The 26407-nt window shown below is 50.3% G+C and overlaps 1 protein-coding gene across 1 annotated transcript in view; it reads right to left on the bottom strand.

Moving 5' to 3' along the window:
* Window positions 1-26407, bottom strand: part of Steap3 (STEAP3 metalloreductase) — a 38853-nt gene that overhangs the window by 9030 nt on the left and 3416 nt on the right. Inside the window, exons 2-4 of the mRNA XM_057770045.1 lie at window positions 8998-9497; window positions 6167-6694; window positions 807-971 (exon numbers count right to left, since the gene is read on the bottom strand). Of these exons, the coding sequence (XP_057626028.1) occupies window positions 807-971; window positions 6167-6694; window positions 8998-9489 (1185 nt within the window). The 5' untranslated portion in view covers window positions 9490-9497. The remainder of the gene's footprint in view (window positions 1-806; window positions 972-6166; window positions 6695-8997; window positions 9498-26407) is intronic.

The following is a 26407-nucleotide window of genomic DNA, read 5'->3' as shown; positions in this document are numbered from 1 at the left end:
GTGTGTGTGTGTGTTGATGGAGACTGAGCTGAGGGTGTGTGTGTGTCAGCAGAGGCTGAGCTGAGGGTGTGTGTGTGTGAGTCGATGGAGGTTGAGCTGAGGGTGTGTGTGTGTGTCTGTGTGTTGATGGAGGCTGAGCTGAGGGTGTGTGTGTGTGTGTGTCGGTGGAGGCTGAGCTGAGGGTGTGTGTGTGTGTGTCGATGGAGGTTGAGCTGAGGGTGTGTGTGTGTGTATGTCTGTGTGTTGATAGAGGCTGAGCTGAGGGTGTGTGTGTGTGTCAGCAGAGGTTGAGCTGAGGGTGTGTGTGTGTCAGCAGAGGTTGAGCTGAGGGTGTGTGTGTGTCAGCAGAGGTTGAGCTGAGGGTGTGTGTGTGTCGTGTGTCGGTAGAGACTGAGCTGAGGGTGTGTGTGTGTGTCGGTAGAGACTGAGCTGAGGGTGTGTTTAATGTTGAGGAAGGAGTCTCTGAGAGCACTCATAGCTCACTGCCTCCCATGGACACCAGGCTCCTGCAATGATTAAGGAAGTACTCAGTCCCCTGAGGAAGTTCAGCCCAGGGTCCCAGGCTCTGTCCACCGTCCTTGTCAGATCTCTACATGACAGACTTCCCAGGATCAGGAAGTCTAACTTGCCCTGGGCAAGTTGAAGCAGGATCAGGAGGCTGGGAGACCCTACAAGATGGGGAGTCCTCAGCACCTGACCCAGTGTCCCATAACAACCGGGATCTAAGCTGAAATCGTTCAGAGAGCACAAAACTAGGCTGGCTCAGGACCAAGCTGCAGCTGGCGCTAAAGAGAAATCTGCTTTACCTGTACGAAGCTGAACTCTTTCCAGTTGAGTGAGTTGGCAATGGAGGGAAGTGAGGTGACAGCCAGCAGCGACAGCATACCCAGGGCCAGCACGCCCATGGAAAGGTATATCTCCATGCGCCAGACTTCTTCCTCAACCCAGAGGCGGCTCTTGTTGGCCAGGACCTGGCAGAAGGGAAACCATGACCACAATGAGCAAAAGCTGGTACCCGAGAGCACACGTCACCCTGGAGCGCGTCCGTCACCCTGGAGCACATGTGACTGAGCACCAAAAGACAAGAGTGAGAAAGCCACGGCTATGTTCACGCTTTGCTGAACAGCTAACGTGTGCCAGGCATATTCTAAGCACTCCCCAGGTATTTGAAAGCCACACTGGGTGGAGAGATGGCACAACAGTAAAAGCACTTGCTGCTCTTGCAGAGGACCCAGCTTTGGTTCTTGGCGCCCACGTCTGGCAGTTCACCACCTGTAACTCCCATTCCAGGGGCTCCGATACCTTTCTCTGGTCTTTAAGAGTTCTTGCACTCATATGCACATACCCATACATGGACATACAGGAGTTATTAAAAATAAATCTTTGAGCCAGGTAGCAGTGGCACAGGCCTTTAATCCTAGCACTTGGGAGGCAGAGGCAGTCAGATCTCTGAATTCAAGGCCAGCCTGGTCTACAGAGTGAGTTCCAGGACACCGAAAACCCCTATCTTGGAAAAACAATAACAGTAAATAAGTAAATAAATAAAATCTTTAAAAGGTAATTAATCTCATGATGTCTCCTCAAGACAGAGAGCTCTATACCCCCATTTTAGGGATTAAGGGAACAAGAGACAACGATTGAGCTGGTTTCTCAAAGTCCCAGCTCCCTTCCTGGCTGATGGCTGATCTCAGCTTGATTAAGAGACCAGAGAGTCCCAGGATATACAGACCCTCAGCTGGGCCTGGGAGTGCATGACTATAATTCCAGCACTTGGGAAGCTGAGTCAGGAGGATCATTGTGCAAATCTAGCCTGGGCTACTCATTGAGGCTCTGTCTCATATCTTACCCTCAGCCAACAAAAGAAGCCCATGTTCCTTAAGCATGGCTATACCACACTGTTTTCCAGCCCCAGTCAGGATAGTGGAAAGGCAGTGTTTCAGGGCTGTGTCCCCTCCATCTATGGACCCACAGCCCTCCCAGCTGCCTCCCCTCCCAGCTGCCTCCCCTCCCAGCTGCCTCCCCTCCCAGCTGCCTCCCCTCCCAGCTGCCTCCCCTCCCAGCTGCCTCCAGGACCGCCATCATTTCCCAGTCAGTCCTGAATGCTAGCCCTTTAATCTGCCATCAGAAAAGCAAGAAAGAAAGGAGGCTAAGCAGGCTGCTCTCTGCCTCTCCTACAAGGAGACTGACTCAGACGTGTGTGTGTGTGTGTGTGTGTGTGTGTGTGTAACTACTTCCGCAGGAAGAAAAAAAACCTCGTGTAAGCCTGTTACCGGAATAGAATATTAAAAATGAATCCAGGGACTAAGCAACAATGGCTGCAAAGTTTACAAAAGAAACTAAAGGAGTCAAGAAAATGCCATCTATGGCCACTGCCTGTACAGTGAGAAAAGATGGCCTGGTTTTTGTTTCTGTTTTGCGACAAGGTCTCCTGTAACACAAGCTGTCCTCCAGCTCACAAGGTAGCCAAGGATGACCTTCAATTCTGATCCTCCTACCTCCACTTCCCAAGTAAGTGCCATAATTTCAAGTTTGTGCCACACGGCTAGGCTGTGGGTGATGCTGGGATGGAACCCAGGGCTTTCTGCTTTCTAAACAAACTCTATGGGCTGAGCCCACCCAGTTTCCCATTCTTTATTATTGTAGGGCAGGCTGCTTCATCTTGCTGTTTGAAGGCCATGAAGGACCAGGAGTTGAAGGACCTGTTTCTTTCCTGACCACTGGCCTGTGGGTCTCTGAGACACCATCTCTGGACCTGTTTCTCTATCTGACAGATCCCAACGAGCTTAGATTTTGGCCGAGCTTAGATTTTGGCCGGTAATTGCACTGTGGTAAAACAAGCTGGAACAGCATTTGCTAGTGGGGAGAGACGGGTCTGACCCTGCAAAAGGCTCAGGTCCCTGCTGGAGCAGCCCCCCGAACAAGACTGACTCATGGTTGGTGGCGTTAGCGAAGCGAGTCATCTCCATGTGCTCTGCTGTTTGCGCATTACTCAGCGGCTCGCTGAGCTCAGGTGGCTCACATCACAAGTCCTGCTGTGCATGACTGCAGACTAGTCAACAGTGGCTTGCAACACTGGTGCTCCTCCCCGCTCCCTGCCTGCCTTGCTGAGGAGGGGGGGGGGGGAGCAGGAAAACACGCCTCGGGGACTGATCGTTATCACTTTTATGTTGTGAGTGCAGTGTGTTTGAGTTTGTGTTGCGGCCAGGGGTCAACACTGGGTGACACTCTTCAGGAGCTTGTCTACCTTGCTTATTAAGATGATTTCTTAATGAATGTGGAACTTGGCAAGTAAGCTAGGCGGCTGGCCAGAGAGCCCCAGGGATCTGCCTGTCTCTACCTCCCCAGCCTGGGATGGCAGGCATGTGCCATCACTCCCAGCAACTTTTCATGGCTTCTGGGGATTGATCAAACTCAGATCCTCATGCTTGCAAGGCAAGCTCTTTGTTGGATGATTCTCCCCAGGCCCACAGTCAGCTAAGTTTTATCTCTTCTCTGGTGGTCCCACGCTGGTTAGCTTTGGAGTGAGGAGGACAGGGGGAAGCTGCCTGTGGGCCAGCTGTTGCTTCTGAACTTGACTTCTAAGTAACCTGGAAATGCATCTCCAGGAGCAGCACCAGCAAGTCAGAAAGCCACACCAACACCAGTACAGGTAGTGATGATGCTGTTGGAAAAGGTGGTCTTGAAAGCCTCCAGGCCACACAGCGGGGTTCCCTGTGTCCATGTTATTGTGCTCCTGTTCCTACAAGGCCCTGAAACAGCCAGCGTGAGCACTAGCCACAGGGAGGTAGCCAAGAGCAGGCAAGGGGACTGCTTCCTGCAGGGACTTCCTTCAGGGACTGGATACAACATTTCTCAACAGTGTCCAGGCCTGGGACCCAAAGGTGCAGTCAATCAGTGGCCTACCAATCACCTGCCTAAACACATCCACGTTGAACTGGCTATCATTGCCAGGCTTTGGCATGTTAAACCCCAGACTTTCTCTGAGTGTCGCCTCAGACATGCTCCATCAGCCTGGGTCTCCCCTTGAGAATTTGGCAACACAGTTGAAGTCCCTTTAGGGCACAGACTGTCTTGTAGGAGTGAGACGATTCACTTGTGCCATGTGGGCCATGAAGTTGGCGTGATGGCAACAATGGGCTAATGACATCAAGGAGGGTCTGGGCCAGAGAATTTAGAGAATGGCATACATTAAGAGGGAGGGGAGCTGCTCAGTCAACGGCACAAGGACCTGCCTTGGATCACTAGAACCTAATCAGAAAGCTGGGTGTGATGGCACCTCCTTGTGACCCCAACACAAGGGAGGCAGAGACAGTGGATCCCTGAGGCTCACTGCCCAGACAGCAGAACCTACTCAGCAAGTTCCAGGCAACTGAGAGACATTGTCTTAAAAATAACAAAACAGATGAACAAAAAGTTCCCCAAACAATAAGTACAAAGCCCAAACTGCATAGTGCTTCAGGATTGACAGCTTAGGTGGTCTCTGCCTCCATGTAGACAGGCCAACACTTTTATGTGCCCCACATGCATGTACACCTGCACACAGGTGAGCATGCTTATACACACAGAAAAAGGGAATTAGTTAGGGCTGGGGTCGGGGAGGGCAGCCGCTTCCTACGCCCTGGGAGAGGGTGGGCCTTTTCTCAGCTCTGCCTGAACTCTTGCTGACTCAGCATAGAGGGCTGAACACGCAGGGCTCTGGCCCCTGAATTGCCCTTTCCGGGGCAGGACATGCTGCCTGGCGCCCCTTCAGTAGAACAGGGTTTCCACACCCGGGGGTTCACCTTTTGTAGAGGAAAATGTCACCCTGAACTTGCTGCAGGTCTGTACTCTTAATTCCCTAGGAAGCTGAGGCAGTAGGATCACAACTTCTGGGCTACAGAGAAGTTCAAGGATGCCCTGGGCAACTTAGTGAGAAAAAAAAATGAAATTTATACCCTGGCAATGCTGAAGGCAGCCCGTATATGGTGGTTCTGTCGAACTTGTCTGAGAAACCACCGGCAGGGAAGCAGGTGCCCGAGGTGGGCAGGGGTGGAGGCCTGTGGTCCAGCAGTGACGTGACCTCACCCCCATGTCCTGTGTCTCTAGGGGAACATGTCAGGCAGGGGACTGTCCCTGTACCCTGAGAGTGGATGAGATGAACTTCGCTAGCCCTGGGCTGAACCCTGCTGGGTGACTGATGTCCTACATGGGCAGCATGCAGTCACCAGCCTCGGGCCCAAGGTTGACATAGAAAAAGAAAAGCAGAGACGCCATAGTTCTGAACCAAGCAGGAAAGCAGGCGAGACAGGGGCCAAGCTGCTTCTGTATGCACTATTGCCTGCTGATGCCACCATCCCTGCTCCCTTGACTCAGAGACCCCCACTGTCCAAGAACCCACTGGGCAGAGTGGTGCCATATGGCTTTTTAAATGAGTAAATAAGACCATGCCTCAATTAAAAAGGAGAGGAGCCACTTCAGTTGGTAAAATGTTTGTCCTGCAACTGTGAGGATCTGAGTTTGAGTCCCAGAACCCACAAATAAGCTGGGCATAGCCTGGGGAGATGGCTCAGTGGGTAAAGTGCTTGCCACAAAAGCATGAGGTCACATGCACACATACTCATGTGCACACACATACACATGCACACACATAATGTTAATCCCAGGAATACAAAGGTGGGAGGTGGAGGCAGGTGGATCTGGAACTTGCTAGCAAGCCGTAAGATCTGACTTCAGATCCCCAAAACCCACATAATGCGGGGTGCTGTAGTGCATATCTACAATCCCAGCATGCCTGTGGAGAGACGGGATGCAAAGATAGGAGTCTCTAGAAACTTGAAGGACAGCTAGTCTAGGGTATGTAGAGTCAAACAACAGACCCTGCCTCAAACAATGCAGATGGTGAGGACCAACTCTGACTTCTACAAGAGCTCCATGGCAAGTATATGCCCACACTTATAGGCAGCAACACACACACACACACGGACACACTCATCCACACACACACACACACACACACACACACATGCACGCACACATATTGTCACTTTTTCCCTGCTGTGTCTTCTTCCACAATGCTCAAGAACTTCTAAGTACCTGCTCTCCCTTGACCTCGCCTCACTTAAGTCTGCATAGTGAAGATAGCCACAGTGGTACCCAGATAGCTCCCGGTGGAGGTGGTGGGTTGTACCTGCTTCACAGCCAGGTTGACCAGGTCGTAACGGTGGGAGCGGCACAGCGGCAGGCAGAAGCTGTAGAGAGCGTGCAGCACTCCGAAGAAGAAGCTGAGAAGTCCGATCTGCTTGCGATGCTGCAGCCAGTGGTCCAGCCAGTCCGGGAAACGCTGGTACTTTGTCCCCCTCCTCAGCTGAAGGGCGGCTGCCAGCACACCAGGCAGGTACACCAGGGACAGCAGCACATAAGCCACACAGGGCAGTGTGGTGTTGACCACAGACAAGGGCATCTTGTAGAATTTGTTCTCATGCTTCCGCACGTATGGCTGCAGTACATCCCGGATAAAGTTGTAGGCATAGAAGCACACGAAGAGCCCCAGTGCCAGAAGGATGGGCACCTTCCAGGAAGGAAAGAGGCGCAGGGGTATGGCCTCTATCTCCCGGGCTGAGGCCAGCGATCCCATGTCCAGGGGTGTGAAACCCATGGCGCGCGCCATCTCTGAGATGGTGTGCTTGGCTTCCAGCTGGTCACTGCAGATGAGCACCTGTAGGAAGAGAGCAGGGGGCAGTTGGCTGGAGTCACAGGTATGGGCATGGCTATGGTGAACCACCAGGGTCAAGCTCCTTAGTTGAGTTGGAGAAACTGAGGCATAGAGGGGCAGGTACCAGTGAGTGGCCAACTGATGGTACAATTGAGAGTGCAAGATGGCGCTGATGCTCAGCCAAGGATTTGGGAACAGAGGCCCTGCGGCCTCCCCTGGAGATGAAACAGTGCCGTCCCTGTGGTTGTTCTGCTGGCTCCGATCATGGTAGATGCTCAGTCAGGTGGCCCTGTTGCCTCTGGAACAGCTGTTTCTGAGGACTAACTGCTCAGGGACGGCCTCTTCTTGCATGTAGCCTCTGAACGTGAGGCAGCAGCCGCAGCTGCATCCTTCGGTACAGAGATGTTCTCTATGGTGCTGTCCCTCGGCTCCACAGAGACTTCAGTCCCCAGCCCTGCCTGCCCCATTGTCTCAGCCTGCAAGTCCGCTGTACCCCCTGAGCTCCATTGGAAGACACATTGGTGTCTTTGGGTCCCCAAGAATCCTGAGCGATCCTGTTGACACACCTGAGGTCTATCTAGTCTCCCACAGTAACTGAGCAATTAGTCGAGTAGTGATCTCAGCCTCCTGCCCAGCCTGCAGGTCTGTACTAATACACCCATCTGTCAGATGAACCTTAGTCTTAAGGTCTGAGAGCCTCAGTTTTTACTCCGGTACATTTGCAGGTTGTCCAATCAGCCTGGGATGCCCTCCCTACATTCTAAGGCCAGCTGAGGGTCTTCTCCAGCAAGTCCTCTGTCCTAATCAGCTTTAACTGTCAGCATGAGAAGAGTGCCTCAATTAAGGGATTGCCCAGATCAGATGAGCCTGTGGGCATGTCTATGGGGGATTGCCTTCATTGTTATTTGGTGCAGGAGGGCCCAGCTCACGGTGGGAGGCACCATTCCTAGGCAGGTGGTCCTGAGCTGTGTAAGAAAGCTAGTTAGTGTGAGCGGGAATGAAGCAGCGAGCAGCATTCCACGGTTTTAGTTGTACTTCCTCATGAGGTGTGAGTTCCCGGCACAGCAGTGATGCTGCACGGAATAGCACAGAGGCCTGGGCGCTTACTCTGACTTACTCCGTGATGGACTGTGACCTGTAAGCTGACGTACACCCTTTGCCCCCTGTGTTGCTTTCAGACAATTTTATCACAGAAATGGAAAGAAAATGAGTGCACCATATGAAAACCTGTCCCTGTCCTGAAAGTCCCATAGTGCAGTCACACATCTAGGTTACACAGTGATGGATAGCCAGGTACTTCGAGATTCTCTCAGAGCTGGGCCGTGGATAATTTACAGATGGACATTCTACCACATGTGTGGAGTCCTGCTTTCTTTTGGTCATGTGTGGTATTTGTGAGGATGTATGTATGTGTGTATATATTTTTCATGTGTGTGCATGTTGAGGGCAGAGGTGAAGTTAGGTGTCTTAATCTATCCCTTTCCATGTTCCTTCCTTGTTGAAACAGGGTCTCTCACTGAACCTGAAGCTTGCCTTTTTGGTTATACTGGTTGGCTACCAAGCCTTAGGGGTCCCCTATTCCTGCCCCAGTGTTGCTGGGATGACAACCACTACATAGTTTGTTTGTTTTTTTTTTTTTTTTTTTTTTTTGGTTTTTCGAGACAGGGTTTTTCTGTGGTTTTTGGAGCCTGTCCTGGAACTAGCTCTTGTAGACCAGGCTGGTCTCGAACTCACAGAGATCCGCCTGCCTCTGCCTCCCAAGTGCTGGGATTAAAGGCGTGCGCCACCACCGCCCGGCTCCACTACATAGTTTTTATGTGGATGTAAATCTAGGTTCTAATGGTCACACAGCATGCATCTTACCCACTGCACCAGCTCCCCAGCCCCAAGATATCTCCTCCTTGAATCCCAAGTCAACAGCCATCATCCTTTCCTTCATACTGAGGAAACCAAGCTCCCATCTCAAAAAGAACACAGATCCCATGTCCATATAAATAGGGTTCAAGCTGGGCGGTGGTGGCGCACGCCTTTAATCCCAGCACTGGGGAAGCAGAGGCAGGTGGATTTCTGTGAGTTCAAGACCAGCCTGGTCTACAGAGTGAGTTATAGAGCAGCCAGAGCTACATAGAGAAACCATGTCTTGAAAAACAATAAATAAATAAATAAATAAATAAATAGGGTTCAAATCCCAACTCACCAGGGTTGGGCTAACATCATTAATGTCTCCAAGCTTCGACTTCCTGCCGAGTAAGATGAGATTTTTATGGCGACATGAGGGATGCTGGCTGCCATTCCCTAGCACCTACCTGCCTGTTCCCATCCCTTGGGCCAGCCTGCAGGGCCCAAGCAGAGATGACATTGAAGGCCTTGACCACAGTGCAAGCAGGGAAGAGTGAGGCCAGGTACTCGGCGTTCGACTGGTGGCTCTGAAGATGCTCCTTCTCCGTGGGGTTGCTTACATCCACTAGGATCTTGCCAGCCAACTGGTCGCCCAGACTGCACAGCGAAGAATAGTGCTCCCGGAACACGGCTACAAAAACGACCTGCGGAGAGCTCACGGCCTCCTCCTGAAAGGTCACGTGGGCTGCGGAGGGGAAGAGCCCAGCTGTGCGTTTGGGGTTACGACTCCCCACTACCACGCTGAAGCCAGAGCTCACTAGGCGTGTGGCTAGGGAACGGGCAAAATCCCCACTGCCCAGTATGCCCACTTTGGGGGCCTTGTTGGGGACCTCAGCCAGACTGCCATCACTGTCCACCAGGCGGCGACTGATCAGCGGCTTGTCCATGTCCCCGGACATTGCGGTGGCTGTAAGAGAATGCAGAGACCTGGTCACTAGAGGCCTCCCAGGGCATCTGGCCCCCTACCTTCCACCTTGTGTCAAACATGGCTGGTTAGATCTTCATCCAGCAGACACCAAGTATTCCATTTGCAAACACAGGGGACAAGCTGAGCGAGAGCAGCCCCACCGGATGAGGACGTATATGCACAGAGTGGAAGGACTCCGACCTCCTGAGGAAGGCTGGGAAGACAGAAAATGAAGGCTGGGAAGGGGGCTCAGCAAGCATGGAGATTAGAGCTTGGATCTCTGTGCCCACATAAACACTGGGTAGGCATGGGACTCAGGAAGCAGCGAGAGGGGATGCCGGAGCAGGCTGGGGAAAGAAAGAAGACAACATGGGGAAAGAAAGAAGACAGAGACAATTAAGAGGACATGGGAGGGGCTGGAGAGATGGCTCAAAGGTTAAGAGCATTGGCTGCTCTTTCAGAGGTCCTGAGTTCAATTCCCAGCAACCACATGGTGGCTCACAACCATCTGTAATGGGATCTGGTGCCCTCTTCTGGCCTGCAAGCATACATGCAGATAGAACACTGTATGCAAAATAAATTTTTCTAAAAAAAGAGGACATAGGAAAGGGGAAAGGAATCTAGGCAAAGCCTCTCACCAGCCGAGAAGTGTAATTCCAGTACATGAGCAATGTTTGCCGTGACGCTGCTCACATGATTACACTCAGTATATGAGCAATGTTTGCCGTGACGCTGCTCACATGATCACATTTATACACAGAGAAAATGCTAAAATAGCAATGACCTGGGATGGGGAGATGGCTCAGAGGCCTAAGTGCTTGCCACACGAGGATCTGAGTTTGGATCTTTAGAATCAATGTACAAAAGTCAGGTGTGGCAGCATGTGCTCACATGTGCAGAGTCAGGCAGATCCCTTGGGAACCACGGGCCTGCTAGTCTAGCTAAATTGGTTTCAGGTCCCAGTGAGAAACCCTGTCTCAAAAAGTTAAGGTGGGGAGTAACTGAAAAAAAGACACCTGACATTGATCTCTGCCCCCCTCCACACACACACAAATAAAAAGGAGATAATAGCGCTTTCCTTACAAGGTTGCAGAAATAAGTCAAACAGGGCTGGGCACACCTACACCAGACCCAAGCCATAAGCACTGAGCAAGCACCAGCAGCAGGAGACCCCTCTGCACCAATGCCAAGTACCCGTTAGGCCCTAGAGATCAGAGATGAGTAGGGCGGGGCAGGGGGTGGGCAGTAGTCAGGGACAAGGGTTCTGCAGATTGGCAATGGAGACCCTTTGCCATCCCACCTGACCCCACAAGGCATCCAGGCTAGGGTGTCCACATTTGCTAACCATTTGTGTGACCTCAGAAACCTGGATGAACAGAAGTATGTCTTCCATCTCTACTCTCAAATTGCTGAGGCAGGAGAATAAGGAAGAAAATAAGGTTGGGGAGGCTTTGGGCAAAATCTTACAAAATAATTGGCAGGAGTGCTGGGTGGTGATGATGGCGCACGCCTTTAATCCTAGCACTTGGGAGGCAGAGGCAAGCAGATCTCTGTGAGTTCAAGGCCAGTCTGGTCTACAAAGTGAGTTCCAGGACAACCAGGGGTATGCAAAGAAACCCTGTCTTGGAAAACAAGAAAAAGAAAGAAAGAAAGAAAGAAAGAAAGAAAGAAAGAAAGAAAGAAAGAAAGAAAGAAAGAAAGGAGAGAAAAGAAAAACAGAAAAATGGCAGGAAGAAACTTTGAAAGCCCTTGGCCTTAGCAACTAAATCAAGACACTGGCACAGGTATGAGTATATGTATATATGTGTGATGTACATATGTGTGCACATTTGTGAGCTTGTGTATGTGTGGACATAAGCCTTATATGTTGGTTCTCACTCTCTGCTGTGTTTGACACAGGGTCTGTTGTTTCTCCTGTTTACACACCAGACTAGCTGGTCCAGGAGCTCTGCCTTCACTTCCCATCTCCCCACAGGATGCTGGAGTTACAGACACTCATATCGTATCCAACTTTTTCGTGGGTTCTGAGGATTCGAACTCAGATCCTCATGTCTGCACAGCAAATGCTTTTTACTTACTGAGGCACCTCCCCAACCCCTGCCCTCACAGTTTTTCATGGGTATGGCCACACCCAAGCACAAGACCTGCCACTGTTCTGATGGCTGTGGGGAGAGACAGAGTGGTTGGCACACATCCTGGAGTTTTGAGAGGCTCAGAAGTCACTGCTGCCTGTGTGTTTGGTAGAGGTAAGAGCCTGAGTCGTCTGGTCTCTAGATGTGCCTGGCCCTAATGTAGGATCTATTTATAGACTGAGGGCACAGAGGGAGAGGGGATCCAATTGCAGCTGATGGGCCTAGGTCTGTAGCCTGGATACAGATCTACTCACCTGCCTGCCAAGCTACAAAAGAGCACTGTGGCTGGGGTGACCCAGTCCCCTCGGGGTCTCTGCCAGGCTCCTTGTCCCCTCTCGATTCCCAGCAGAGCCAAAACATGGACTGCAATTTTGGCTCTGATACACAACCAACCTGCCAGCTCCTGCCTGCTCTTGGAGTGAGAATAGTCACGCAGAGAATGGCGCTAGTCTTTTCTCATGGGTCGTGCCACCCTTCGGATTCTAAGTGGTCATGGATGGCCACCAGGCATCCCTTGGGTGCAGTTATCCTCACAAACAACAATAGATCCTATAAGGAAAAGCAGACAGGCTCCCACTCAGAACCCAGGGTTACCTCAGACTGCCAGGATGCCCATATGTTATCTTTGGGTGTGTGTCCACACTCTAAGGATGAAGCCCAGGGCTTTGAACACACGAAGGTTTGAATTCATTCTGCCACCAAGCTACATCCTCTGCCCACTTATGGGTTTGATTCCTTTTAAACCTTCGTGTGTGTGTGTGTGTGTGTGAGACGATAGGTGTACAATACAATTGAACATATGCAAGCTGTATGCTGGAGCGATGGCTCAGTGGTCAGGAGCCTGCACCGCTTTTGAAGCTGTGTGAGTTCGGTTCCCAGCACACACGGTGTGTGGCTCACAACTACCTGTAAGTTCAGCTCAAGGAGAGTCTGATACCTCCGACCTCCACAGGCACTGCATTCATGTGCATGAATCCACACACCACACACAATTAAAAATGAAAAATAATAAAAAAAAATTTTAAAGTTTTTATATGCTTGCTCAGCATGTAGACTCTGGGTTTAAACTCAGGCATCACACACACAAGTTGTTTTTGTTTTTAAAGAAATTGAGTTTCCAAGGACTATTATTTCTGTGACTGAAAAGCCAACATGCTTTGGGGTTAAGTCTGAGTCTGTGATTCATTTGTCTCCGCATTCAAAGCTTCTTTCCTTGTTGTCTGCCTAGTTGAGCTCTTTGAGTCCCATGACCTGCAGATGTCAAACTTACACAACAGCCAAAGTTAACTGTTGGGGAGGAGCCATCGTCTCTGGGACTCGGCTTGCCCTTTCTACCAGCATTCCAGGGAGGTGTGGCTGAATCTGTGTACGAGTGCGGAGGTCTCGGGGCCGCTCCATGGCTCCCAGAGGTATCCTCCGCTATCCACTGAAAGGCCTGGAGTTTAAATGAGGCCATGCAGCAGGGTACGGCACACAGCAGCCAATCTTCCAGGAGGTGCACTGCCTCTCATTTCCCCACGGGTGTGAATCTGCTCTGTCTCTTCTGAAGCTCACACTGAAATGTAACCATTGCGGGCATGAAGGGGAAGGACGTCTAAGAGGTGGATTAAAGGGGCTGGAGAGACTGCTCAGTTGATGAAATATGGTGCTTTGCAAACACGAGGACCTAAGTTCATCCATGTAAAAAAGCCAGCATGGTGGTTGTCTTAGTTAGGGTTTACTATTGCAGTGAAGGGACACCATGGGCACGGCAATTCTTACAAAGAAAACATTTAATTGAGGGGCCTTGCTTACGGTTTCAGGGGTTCAGTCAGTTGTCGCCAAGGCAGGGATTATGGCAGCATTCAGGCAGAGGTGCTGCTGGAGCTGAGAAACAGGAAATCAACTGACTGTCACACTGAGTGAAGCTTGAGAAAGACCTCAAAGGCTGCCCCCACGGTGGCACACTTCCAACAGAAGGTGTGGTCCAGATTACAGGTGTGCCCTCCAGCCTCAAGGTCTGGATTAAAGGTGTGTGTCATCCATCCTTCTCCAACTAGACCACAATTCTTCCAACAAGGCCACAGCTATTAATAGTGCCACTCCCTATGAGTTTATGGGGACCAAATACATCCAAACTACTATAGAGTTGCTCACCACAGCTGGGGAGGAGGATCCCCGGGGCTCCTCGGGTCATCTAACATAGCCAAATCAGTAAATCCCACGCCAAGGAGACAGGATACGGGCCTCATGAGGTGGCTCAGTAGTGCAGAGCCCAGGTCGTCTATATATCTAGCAATGAGCTCAAGCTGGACTACAGGAGGATTTCTGGCAGTTAGATAAAAGCCAGAACTCTTCAGGAACTTGTTAAGTAGGTTCCTGTTCCCCCAAAAGGAGACATTCCAGCTCATGGGCTTCCCTGCCCTCAGCCACATATCCTCCTTATAACCCACAGGATTCTTCTTGCCCGTGCTCTCTTATCTCTCTCAAAGACAGCCTTGGTCATGTCTAGTCTACTTCTTTCTCTCTCTGTTCTGGACTCTTCCAGATGTCTCTGGCTATTCTCTCTCTTATTCATAATAAAAACCTTCTCCTTGCCAGGTGGTGGTGGCGCACGCCTTTAATCCCAGCACTTGGGAGGCAGAGGCAGGCGGATCTCTGTGAGTTCGAGACCAGCCTGGTCTACAAGAGCTAGTTCCAGGACAGGCTCCAAAACCACAGAGAAACCCTGTCTCGAAAAACAAAAACAAAACAAACAAACAAAAAAAAAAAACCTTCTCCTAGTTGAGCAGCCATTCCAGCAGTTTCCTTGCTGTGTCCCCTGCATGCTAGTGTATATAGTAGGTAAAGGCATGTGCCACCAAACTGGACCCCTGAGGTCTATTCCTAGGACCCACTGGTAGAAGGAGACATTCTACTGCAAGTTTCCTTTGTCAGAACCCGGCCTCTTCTCTACGCTAAGGACCATGGCGCTTCATGGTAAAAGATCTGCTCTGGGCTTTTTCTGTCTGTTTCTCTCTAAAACAGGGTCTTACTGTGTAGGTCTGGCTGACCTGGGTTAAAGGCTTGAGCCACCATGTCCAGACTTTTGAGGTTCTTAAATTAATGTTCTCATTTTACTCCTCTGTCTAGAATTTGAAAAATTTAACAAAAAACAAGAGAACCCTCTGTTTTGTCTGTTGTAAAGCAGAAACAGAATCATTCAAATCAATAGGTTGCATTTTCTAAAAGTGCTCTGAGATAATGGCCTGAAGGCACGCATGCATTTTACCTTCAGCCAGCTTAGTGGGGCAGAGGTAGGATGGGAATGTGGCTGAGTCAGTAGAGTGCCTGTCTAGCATGCCAGAAGCCCTGGGTTTGACCCCCATGCAATAATCTGGAAGTGATGGTGCATGCCTGGAATCCCAGAGGCAAGAAGATCAGAACTGTGAGGTAACCATCACCTACACAGTGAGTTTGAGGCCAGTCTGGGTGACATAAGAGCCTGTGTAAAGGAAAACAAACACAAAGACAGTCAAAAGGAAGAAGACATTGCTGCCCAACTCAGAAGAGAGCCAGATGGAGTCTGGGGTGAGGGTCCAGCAGGAAGATGGGCAGGGCACCAGCAAACTCTAGAGTATAGCCTTGGGGTGTCTGCTAGCAACAGTTCTTAAGCCACGGCATCCCCAGGTCACCCTTACATGCCAGGATCCCCAGTTCCCAAATTAAATCCACAGCTGTTTTGCCTGTGCCCCCCTGGCCCTGGAGCGCTGCCTCTGCTCTGTGAGATAGTCTTTCCAAGGTGGGAACGTAGTGCAATTTACTGTGGGGACTTCAGCTAAAGTCTCACTGGCATCTGCAGAGGTTACGGAACCCACTGCAGAGATCCTATGGGACCCACTGCAGAGCTGCTCTGGAACCCACTGCAGAGATCCTACAGGACCCACTGCAGAGATCCTATGGGACCACTGCAGAGCTGCTCTGGGACCCACTACAGAGGTGCTATGGGACCCACTACAGAGATGCTATGGGACCCACTACAGAGGTGCTATGGGACCCACTACAGAGGTGCCTTGGGATACACCAGAGATCCTCTCCCAGATCTTGGGCTCCTGAAAGTCCAGGGGACATACTCCGAATGCCACTGTGGTAGGTCTTCAGTGAAGAACTGGGGAAAGGGCTGGGTGTACTCAGTACTTGCCTAGGGTCTAAAGTACTTTCTGTCACCATGATGAACACCATAGCAACACGGGGAGGGAGGGCTACTTCAGCTTTATAGTTCCACAGCACATTCCATCACTGACAATCAGGGCAGGAGCATAAGGCAGGAACCTGGAGGCTGGAACCGAAGCAGAGGCCATAGAGGAACACTGCTTCCCGTATCGCTCTTCATGGCTTACTCAGCCTGTTTTTTTATAGCACCAGGACCACGAGCGCATGGGTGACACTGGCCCCATGGGGTGGGTCTTTTCATATCAATCAAGAAAATGCCCCACAGACTTGCCCACAGGCCAACCTGCTGGGGAGCATTTTATCAACTGAGGTTTCATCTTCCAAAACGACTCCAGCCTATCAGGTTGACTTAAAGCTAGCCAGCACAGCCAGCATGCACGACGTCCTATGTTTGCACAGCAGCACCACACAGGCTGGGCAAGGCAATCCCAGCACTCTGCAGGTGGAGGCAAGAGGATCTCAGAAGTTCTCGGCTACAGGGCATTCTCCCATACACGTCCATCTTCGAAAGACCTAACATCATTATCGTATCACTTGTATTGTGGTTTTGGACAACTACCCCGGCCCATGTTTATGAGAGTTCATTTATTTGTTTGTTTGTTTGTTTTGAGACAGGGTTTCTCTGTGTAGCCCTGGTTACTCTAGAACTCCCTCTGTAGTCCTAGCTGGCCATGAACTCACAGAGATCTGCCTGCCTCTGCCTCCCAAGTGCTGGCATTAAAGGCCTGTACCACCACCACCACATGATGGGATTTCTTAGAAGATGGATATATTCCTGAAAGGGATAACTGGTTTGACCTGACTGGGGAGGAAGATTCATCTCACTCCATGAATATGTTACCTACTCCATAAATATTCATAAACATCTCTTTAAAAATCCACAACAAGAACCTACTAGGCTTTTCCCTGCCTTGGGGCGGCCTACTCAAGTCTCTCTTCAGAGTGTTTGATTTACTTAACCTTAATAAACTTCCAATACTATCAACCTGACAGGACCTGGACTCTTTAGACAAAGCTCTGGCTATGTGTGAGGGAGTTTCTGGATTAGATGAACTGCAGGGAAAGACCCTTTTTAAATGTGAAGGGCAGCATCCCATGGGCTGGACCTGGAATAAATTAAAAGAAGAAAATGGGGTACACAACAGCATCCATCTCTTTCCTCTCCTGACTAGATGCTTTATGCTCCTGAGGCCATGCGTTCCCCACCTTTACACCATGTACCCCCAAACTGTGAGCCAAAATAAACCTTCCTTCCTGAGGCTGCTTCTCCAGGAGCTTTATCACAACGATGGGCAAGGTCACTAATATACCACTCTTAACAAATGTGGGGAGAGGAGGATGGGGGATATGGTGGCACTTCAGCCAAAGAAGCAGACTTGATGGTCTCCTTTTCTGCCACCAGCATGTCACCAGGCCCACAGCAGGCTGGGGAGAAGTGTGGTATTAGGAAGTCACAAAAATTGGAGAGCCAGGACAATAACAGACATCCTGAATGGGAGGATGTCCCCGAAGGACAGCTGAAGAACCTACATGGTCACCTCCCACTCATTCAATTTCACTTCTTCAACAGTGAGAGTCAGAACAGCTACTCATCAGGACAGCTCACTTCACCCCTCGGCCATTAGACTCAGTGTGATGGTCAGTGCTGGCCAGGAAAGGGAAGGGGGTAGGACTAAGGCCAGGGGCTCTAAGCTTCAAGATGAGCCAGCTCCTGCATCATCTGCACACAGTATCTTTACAGAGTAACCCATGTGCAGAGTAACCCATATGTACAGTGCCCCCTGTGGCCCATCAGTGCTCAACAGCACTCAGACCCGCCATGCCTTCTCAGAGGAATCCCCTCAGCCATTCCTTGAATCCCCACGGTGCACACAGGGGAAACAAGATACAATATCCACAGCGGAGATTTTAGGAGATGGGCAGGCTTTGCAATGCAGCTGAAAGCAGAAGACTCTGCCTTAGTTTCTTTCCCTGTTGCTGTGGTAAAATATCACGACAAAAGCCATCTTAGGGAAGACGGGGTTTATTGTGGCTCATGTCCAAGGGTGCATTCCATCGTGCCATGGAAGGGATGGTGGTGGCAAGAGAGGAGGGTGGTCACATGGTACCCAGTCAGAAGAGAGATGACTGCTGGTGCCCAGCCCACTTTCTCCTTTGTCAGGACTGGGTCCTCCTATCTCAACAGAATCTAGATAATCCCTCAAAGGCAGCAGAGGCAAATATAGGGAGTCTTCTAGGTGGTTCTAGATCCTACCATGTTCACAATCTGTGTTAACCGTCACGGATTTCAGTGAGAGCCTGCCTGGCCAGGCACCAGGACAGTCAGGGAGGACCAGTTTAGCTGTGCCCGGGGATCTCCAGGAGGGGGCCTGAGGATCAGCCAGCTCCTCCGGGCAGGCTGGAGGCCATGGAGAAGCAACACTGGACCTGCAGCCTCAGCTCCTGAGATGAAGTCTCCTGCTTCCCCGGGGAAACTGAATTGCAAAGACTTGAGCCCATGTGCCCCAAAGGCTGTGTCTGCCTCTGCCCTTGCCATGGGGAGGGATTTGCAAAATCAGAAAAAGAGGTTTAGTCCAGCTTTGATCCTGAGCTGGGAAGCGTGGGGGTAGAGAGAAGGCAGAGGCAGTCAAGACACACAAAGACAGCTGCAGGCCCTGCTCCTGGGGCTCAAGCTTGATGACTTCCTTCTGTTCCGTCTGGTTATGAGTTCCTTTCCTAGAAAGTCTTTGGGGGAAACTCCCCTGGCCCTGAAGAGCCACTCCTTCTGGACTCCAAAGGACACTGAACTTGGCTTTCACACTCTCCAGCTGTACCAGATGATACAGCCACTCCCCAGCTCTGTCATGGGCCAGAGGAGGCTTTCTCAGAGGACTAACAGCAGGACTGGCTCTTGGTTTCCTCTTGGGCCAGGGTAGAGGGGAGCCTTGGGGTCCTCTGTCTCCTTACTGACCGCCTCACCTTTTGGCTCACTCCTCTGTCCCTGCGCCAGGTGGAGGCTCCTCCTTACCCATACACGCACCTCTATCACTTAACCCACAGCCTGACACCCAGGAGGTGCTCAATTAGTATTTGCTTGAATAATGGGACTTCTGGATTCTGTGCCGTGGCCAGAGTGTACTTGTGGCTGTTAGCTATTCTCCCAGAACCTAGCTGGGGCTCTGCATCCCAGTGGTGATGAAGTAGCACAACTCTCTCTCTCCCTCCCTCCCTCCTTGCTCTCTCCCCACCCCACCCCCAGCCCTGTGCCTGTGGTTGCACAAGGAAGGCAGGGATCAACCTCAGATGTGGTTACCGAGGCTCCATGTACCTCCTTGAAAGTCCCTGACTGCTCTGGAGTTCACCAAGTTCCTATACCACAGCCACGTAGTGATGATTTTAGAACCTAACTGCCACCCAGGCACTGCACAAATGAGTTTAAATACTACAAATAAATATAAAGGCTGTGGCACCCATTCCTTGTTTCTAGTGCCTCCCGATAAGAACTCTGGGATCATGTTTGGTTTTCTGAATTAATCTTTTTTTTTTTGCCTGCGAATCTTCTTCTCTCCAACCAACAAAACTCGAGGTCTGTTCTAGTTTTGCTTTGGAGGTCGCATATTAGGTATTTCCATGACAGTTTACAACAGTAGCAAAATCACAGTTATAGAGTAGCAACAAAAATAGCCTTGTGGTGGTGGTGGTGGGGTCACCACAACAGGAGGAACTGCCTTGAAGGGTCGCAGCATTTGGAAGGTTGAGGACACTGATGTAGTCCTATCTAGCCTGAAATTCAGAGCTCCACCTCCCTCTGCCTCAAGAGCACTGGCACTAAAGCTGAGACTTGCCATGCTCAGCACTTTGTTTAATTGTACAAAGGTCCGTTTTAAACCTAGAATCTTTGCTTAACGAGCTCATACCCATGAACTCGGGTTGGTCCGCTTTTGTTGCTTCCACCATTATGCCACACCCTTAGAATCCACCCCTGCACAATCCCTCAGACTTCCGCTTGCACAAATTAGCACACTCATAGCACACCTCTTTATGGACCACACTTTGCTCCTCCTCTAGGAGCCTGTTTAGCCTGGAGTCCCATTATGCTCTAGAGACAATGGTTTATGGGAACTAAGGGATGTCAGCATTGTCTTGGCCAGCAAGGGTGAAGAGGGCAATTCTGCAGAAAAAGGAGGGGACACGTCTTCTAAGGGAGGAGAAGCTACTCCCTCAGATGAAGAAATCTGAAGATTCAATGCCCTCAGCCACCTTAGGGTCCTCCCCACATCTCCATCCCGAACCACAAGGTCCCCATTTTGTTCTCAATGTCCTCACTCCACTGTATTGCTTGACTGACACACTTCAGGGTTGGGGTCTGAGGTCTGGATGGAAGTCAGCCGATCTTATAATGAGGGCTTGGTCTGATTTCTGGCAACTTGAACTTTATTGCTTCTGGAGAGATTTGTTCCAGGACACACCTAAGAAACTTCAGCCTGTCTGTGTGTGTCTGGAGCTGGGGGATTTCAGTGTTGAGTTCCCTCTTTTCTTCTGTCACTTTATCTGGAGATTCTGGAAGTCTCCAGCCAGCATTGTTATTTTCTGCATTTTTCCCCTAAATGGCCAAAGGTTTTATGTACAATGTCACTAAACTACTTGTTCCTAACGAGAGATAAATCAGGATCATTTGGTAACCCAACAGTGGCTATCTCGTGCTAGAGAGACCAGGAGTTCCTCAGTCTGCCGGCTGGGTATCTCAGGAGTCCCAAATTGTCCCTAACAGTCAGGAGGACTCCCGGAGAGCACTGGTCTTTAGTCTATGATGGAAATTCAAAGACGCCGGAGGGTGCTGCACCAGAAAGATGAGTGAACATGCCAACGAGAGTGAGGGCAGCAGGCAACAAGTGTTCCCTTGTCTCACGTCCTCTTACATGGGATGCCACCAGAAGGTGCCACCCACATTTACGGTGAGTCTTCCCAACTCATATAATCTGATCAAGAGAGTCTCTCAGTCTAGCATGATGGCACACACCTTTAATCCCAGCACTTTAGAGACAGAGGCAGACAGATAACTTTGAGATTGAGGTCTACATTGTGAGTTCTTTGCTAACCATGACTACATAATGAGAACCTGTCTCAACAAACAAACAAGCAACGAAACCAGCCAAGACCAAACCAGAGTCCTTTGCAGTTCAGTCCAGAAGCTTTCAAAATTATCTGATTCCAAGTCTAGTCAAGTTTACAACTAAGATCGCCAATTACAAGGCCCAACAGAAGGCCTGGCTGCTGAGGCTGGGGAGATGGCTCAGTTGGTAAAGGGCTCACCCAGAAAGTGTGAAGCCCAGAACTTGATCTCCAGCACCCGCATACAAAGTGGATCGTGGTGGCAAGGACTTGTAATACCAGTGCTGGGGAGGCAGACAGGATTGTCTCTGGGTTAATTGGTGAGCTCCCGAAGGTGACACCTGATGTCTTCCTATGGTCTCCATATACAATCCCCAACACACACGTGAGCACACACACACTCGTTAGTGCAAACACACGAGCACACACACACACATACACACACACACACACATGCGTACCTGCATTTTTGAAGAGAAGGAAGAGGAGAAGCTTCCCAGTTCCTCTTTAAGACAAAAATCAATGCTTTTGTTCTCTGACCCCGTAGGCTTTCTGCCACAGGGGTGGAGCAAGTGTCCAGTGCCAGGTACCTTCCTTCCCTTAGAGCTGGGAAGCCCATAGCCTCCCACCATCCCTTCCCACAGATTTATGGCAATGTTAGACCTAACGCCCTCTGATCTGAATAATTCACATAGCAGGTGCCGAGTACTAATGTCTAGAAAGTCTTTCTGGGCTGGGGAGATGGCTCAGGAGTAAAGAACATGCCAGGAAAGCGGAAAGACCAGAGTTTAAATCCCTAGCACCCAGGTAACGCCAGACAGGAGTGGCAGCCTGCCTGTAATCCCAGAGACAGAGACAGGGATTCCTGTAAGATTAACAGAATTGGGAAGCAATTGGTTCAAGTCACAGGCTCTGCCTCAACCTCAATATATAGTGGAGGGTGAATGAGAAAGTTCTCTGACTTCCATGTGAATGTGATTACATATAATCTCACATGTGTGAACATATAGACACATACAAGTGACACACATAAATCTTGCTCATTTCAAAGCCCTGAAGACACAGATGTTCCTTGATTTTGGGTAGGGTTGCAGCCAGCAAATCCATCGTAAACTGATGATACTGTAAGTTTAAAATGCCTGGGACAAGTTCCTAATTGAAAATTTGAAGTACAGTTTCTACTGAATGTTGTTGTTTTTGTATCACCATGTCAGGCCATCATTAAACTAGGGTTTGCCTGTGCAGCCTGAGTGAAAATTACACCCTTGCTATACAGAGGAAGCCATTCCCAGGGACAACTCCTTCTCCCCATTTCTGCCACATGACTTCCCCACGTAGTGATCCAAGGTTTCCCTGGGGCATAAGCGACTGAGGGAGGCAGCCAGCACATCCCAGCACTCTGTATGTGTCTGGTACCCATACAGCCCAAATCCCCAGGGTCAAATGCTAAGAGATTAGAGGAGACCAGATTACACTGCAGCAACCACAACCTCAGATGCTGTGATATTATCTATAGACGACAGTCACTACTTCCACTTTGCGCATCCCAAAGCAAGGCTCAGACAGGTTAAGGGACTTTCTCCTGGATCCAGAGATGCTTTGCTCTAGTCTCCGCATCCAATTGATCTTTTGGCCGGTAAAGATGGTGGCTCTGTATGTGGGTATTACAGATGTCACCTGCCCAACACCGGTTCTAGATTCCTGTCTGTTTCCTTCCGGTGTCCTTTATCTTCTCTATGTGCTGCTGGGAACATTGCCCAGTCACTCCTCTGGCTGTTTCTGTAAAGTGGGGCTGTCCTCCATCCTAGTTCTTGAACTGGGGTTAGCTTAGACCCAGGATCTCACTCCTTCCTATTCTGTCAAGCTTGGGAGCTCTGGGCTCTCTCCTTGCCCAACCCCTATTTCTACTCCCCAAAGCAAGGGAAAAAAAAGAGAGACCACGAGTCTCAAATAAGCATTTAAAAGCTGGTAGTAGATCTGGAGCTGTAGGGCAGATGATAGAGCACCTATATAGCACACACGAAGCCCTGGGTTCGATCCCCAGCACCATACAAATGGCCTAGTGGTGTGTGCTTGCCATCCTCATGTAGGAGGAACAGAGGCAGGAGGGTGAGAAGTTCAAAGTCATCTCAGTTACACAAGGTAGAGACCGGCTCGAGCAACAGGGGCTCTGCTCCAAACAAAAGAAAACAAAACAGCTAATAACAGACAAACACATTCTAAGTGGCACACTTCTGCTTTCTCTGTGGGCATTCCTCCTATCTGATGGACTCTTACAAACACTTTGCTATTACATTTCTTGTAATACTACCTGGAATTGTTATTTAGACATCATAAAAATCATTATGGTTTTTTAAAGGAAAACAGGTTTTTTTCTACCGAATAGAAAGCGAAGTTCATGCACATAAACCAGTCTCCCATCCCCCCCCCCACACACACACGCACACTCATGCGCACAGGTTTGGACTGACACAAAACAAAATTTTCTCCCCACATCACTTTGCAAAATAAAAGTGGATGAATAATTGATAGGGCTTTTACAAACATCTAGCCTTTCAAATCCTTCTAGAAAAATCCAGTTCGATTACTTGCAGCCAGCATTTCTGTGATAAACCAAGGCAGAAATGGTTACCAATTAAGTAAAATTTATAATTCCCAGCAGGCCCACATTCCTCAGAAATACATCAAGAACATTAACTTTTTTTTTTTTTTTAAAGCAACACACACTAAAACCCACAAGGCTATTGCTTTGTGTGTGGAAACTGAAGCCTTACACTCTGAACAGACTCCTGTACTTGCTGCCTGAACGCTCTCGCTGAAAAGGGGTCTCGAGGTGTGCACAGCAGACAGTCTCCCACTTTTGTCAAGACCCCCTTCTCCTGTTCTCTTTGCCACCCGAGGCGGTGTAACCCTCAGGGAAACACTGCCCTCTCTGGACTCTGGAAAATCCACACATCAGAGGAACTCTCTCAAGTGGGCAAGGGGGCGGTGTACTAGTGAGTGAATGAGGTGGATACCTCAGAGCCTTGATCAAACTTACCGCTGGCAACGGGCAGCTGCGACATCGGGCCTTCAGGTGAGTCCCTAGACAGCCCCTCTGCAAGCCATAAAGCGTCCTCCTTCGGCAGCCTGACTGTGGTTTTCCAGAAGCGGGGCAGCCACAGGCCTTCTAGGGTGTGGGTGACTGGGACACCTCCCCTCTCAGCTTGCCCGCCTACAGCTGGCCACAGGACCGGCCTGGGAGGGGTGACTGATGCTCCCTTAGAGAGGGCCCTGAGAGAGCAATTCTGCTGGAGACTTCCTGTTTGGGGAGGAAACCTCACTGTAGTAATTAGTGGCTCAGACTCCAGTGCCTTTGCTACAGGAATTGAGGCAGGATGGCCAGCTGAAGCCAGGATGCATAAAATGAAGAAATGTCATCCAGCATAAAGGGGGGATGGTGGCAGAGGCAGAGCCATCGAGACCCTGCAAGGTACAAAGCAAGCATAATGGTTACAGAGAGTAGCAACTGATCAATTTCTCACAGGGTAATCCATTGCATTCACCACGGCTGTCACCAGCCTAGGGATGATTCTCTCAGCATTTTGTGCTGAGAGAGGAGGCTGCTCTGCCACCGCGTGCCAGACAATGCCCATAGCGGAAGGATGACAGACAGCTCTGCAATCAGAGGAGCATTTTATCCGAAATGGTAGATAAAGGCACCCTCCACCCGCTGCTGGTGGCTTACCACCGCTTTCCAAGGCTGCAAGGGCAGCCCAGAGTTCACGAAACTTCTATATTGTTGAAGGGAATCACACTATCTGGGCTTGTGGATGGACATATCTGATTTTCTTCAACCTGTCAGAGAACTAGCAATCTTGCAGTCTAGTGAAAGCTGTTGACACGCACACCACGTCCCAGACCAACCACCAGAGCAGGGACCATCCTGCTGTCTGTCCTGCAGTCCTCCGCACCTATCCCTAACGCTAAAGCCTCAGGAGGGCAGGGCTAGCTTCTGACAGCTCCCGGAGTCCAGCACAGGCCAATACAGAGACTGGTGTGTACTCTCGTTCTTCCATGTCCTGACCTGTGAGCCCCGCTTCACTTAGCCTATTACTTCCATCTGAGTTTTAACACGTTCCTGACCCACTCAAATCCTCCTTCTTTGGAGATCCAACCCATGCTGTTGGATAATATTTAAGGCACCTATCAGCTCCTGTAACTCTGGACAACATTTACCAACGCTGTTCTGACAAATAAGGCTGGGTTAGCAGTTGGCAGCCGCACTTAGACAGCCCTGAGTATGAACTTGAGTTCAACCACATGCTAACATGTGACCTTGGGCAGGCTTCTTTCCCACTCTACGTAGATCAGGTTGGCCTTAAATTCCCTGTGTTGTAAAGACTATGAATTCTTGATCCTCGAGGCCCTACCCCCCAAGTGCTTGGATTAAAGGCGTGCTCTACTGTGCCCGGTTCATGTGGTTCTCTGGTTGGAGCCCAAGGCTTCCCATGCTAAGTAAGCACTCTTCCAGCCGGGCTACATCACCAGTGTCGCCTCTGTGTTTTGAATGTTAAGTAAAACAGTGGCTACGGACACCCTTACAGACAGGAGTTACTCAGGTACTATAGTTTGTACATGTCTGGATCTGCTCGCTGCTGCTGGGAGGTACCACATGTTCCCTGGACAGCATCAGCTGAGGATGCGTTATCTCCCACAGTCCCTCACTCTGAGCTGTGCTTGTTTGCTGGAAGATGCCTGTGGGGTCAGTGGGGCTCAAGGAGAACTCTCCATCACCAGTGAGCCCCAGTATCACCCAGAGAGCTGGAGCAACAGGATTTGGTGCAGAATTCCCGACTCAGAACAGGGGCCGTTAGCATTCTGCATCCTTGTCAAGGTTCCCCTGGAGAAGCTGCTCTGAACGGAAGGGACATTTATTTCCCAGGAAAGAATACCTGCTGGGTGGAGGGGAAAGGAGCTGACTAACTCCCTCTCTGGTTTCTTAGGGTTCCACAGGTGCATTATGGTCCCCATCTCCAACCCCAGGAGGGCCTTGCTGTCTTCACATGGCCTGGGACCGCCCACTCCATCCCTCACTGGCCTCATATTCCTCTACGTTTGTGTCACTGGCTGGTGTGATGCTCTTGGGGCTATCTTCTTGTTTGTACAGATTCACCTCCTAAACTAAAGAGACTCGGAAACAAGCAATGGGAGCCAGGGAGCAGCTCAGTGGAAGAGCGCTTGCCTAGCAGGCTCTAGCCCTGTGTTAGTTTCCAGCATGGAAGGAATGCCTAAACACTGAGCTACTGGCACGGAGCAGAAGACAGACACCTGACTACTGAACGGTGATATTCACGGCTGCTCCTGTGGGTGACCAAGGTAACGGGTGGGGATGTGTGGTGGGAGGAATAACTCTCCAGCACAGCTGCAGGGGCAACTGGACAGAGGTCTAGTCCAAGAAGCACTCTGGAGAAGGAGGCACGGGGAAGAGAAGGCTTCCCCTTACTTGTATTCAGA

This window comes from Chionomys nivalis, chromosome 5, assembly GCF_950005125.1.
Source record: "Chionomys nivalis chromosome 5, mChiNiv1.1, whole genome shotgun sequence".
Taxonomy (NCBI): domain Eukaryota; kingdom Metazoa; phylum Chordata; class Mammalia; order Rodentia; family Cricetidae; genus Chionomys; species Chionomys nivalis.
The sequence above is the reverse complement of the archived record's forward strand: the minus strand, read 5'-3'. Positions and strand labels throughout refer to the sequence as shown.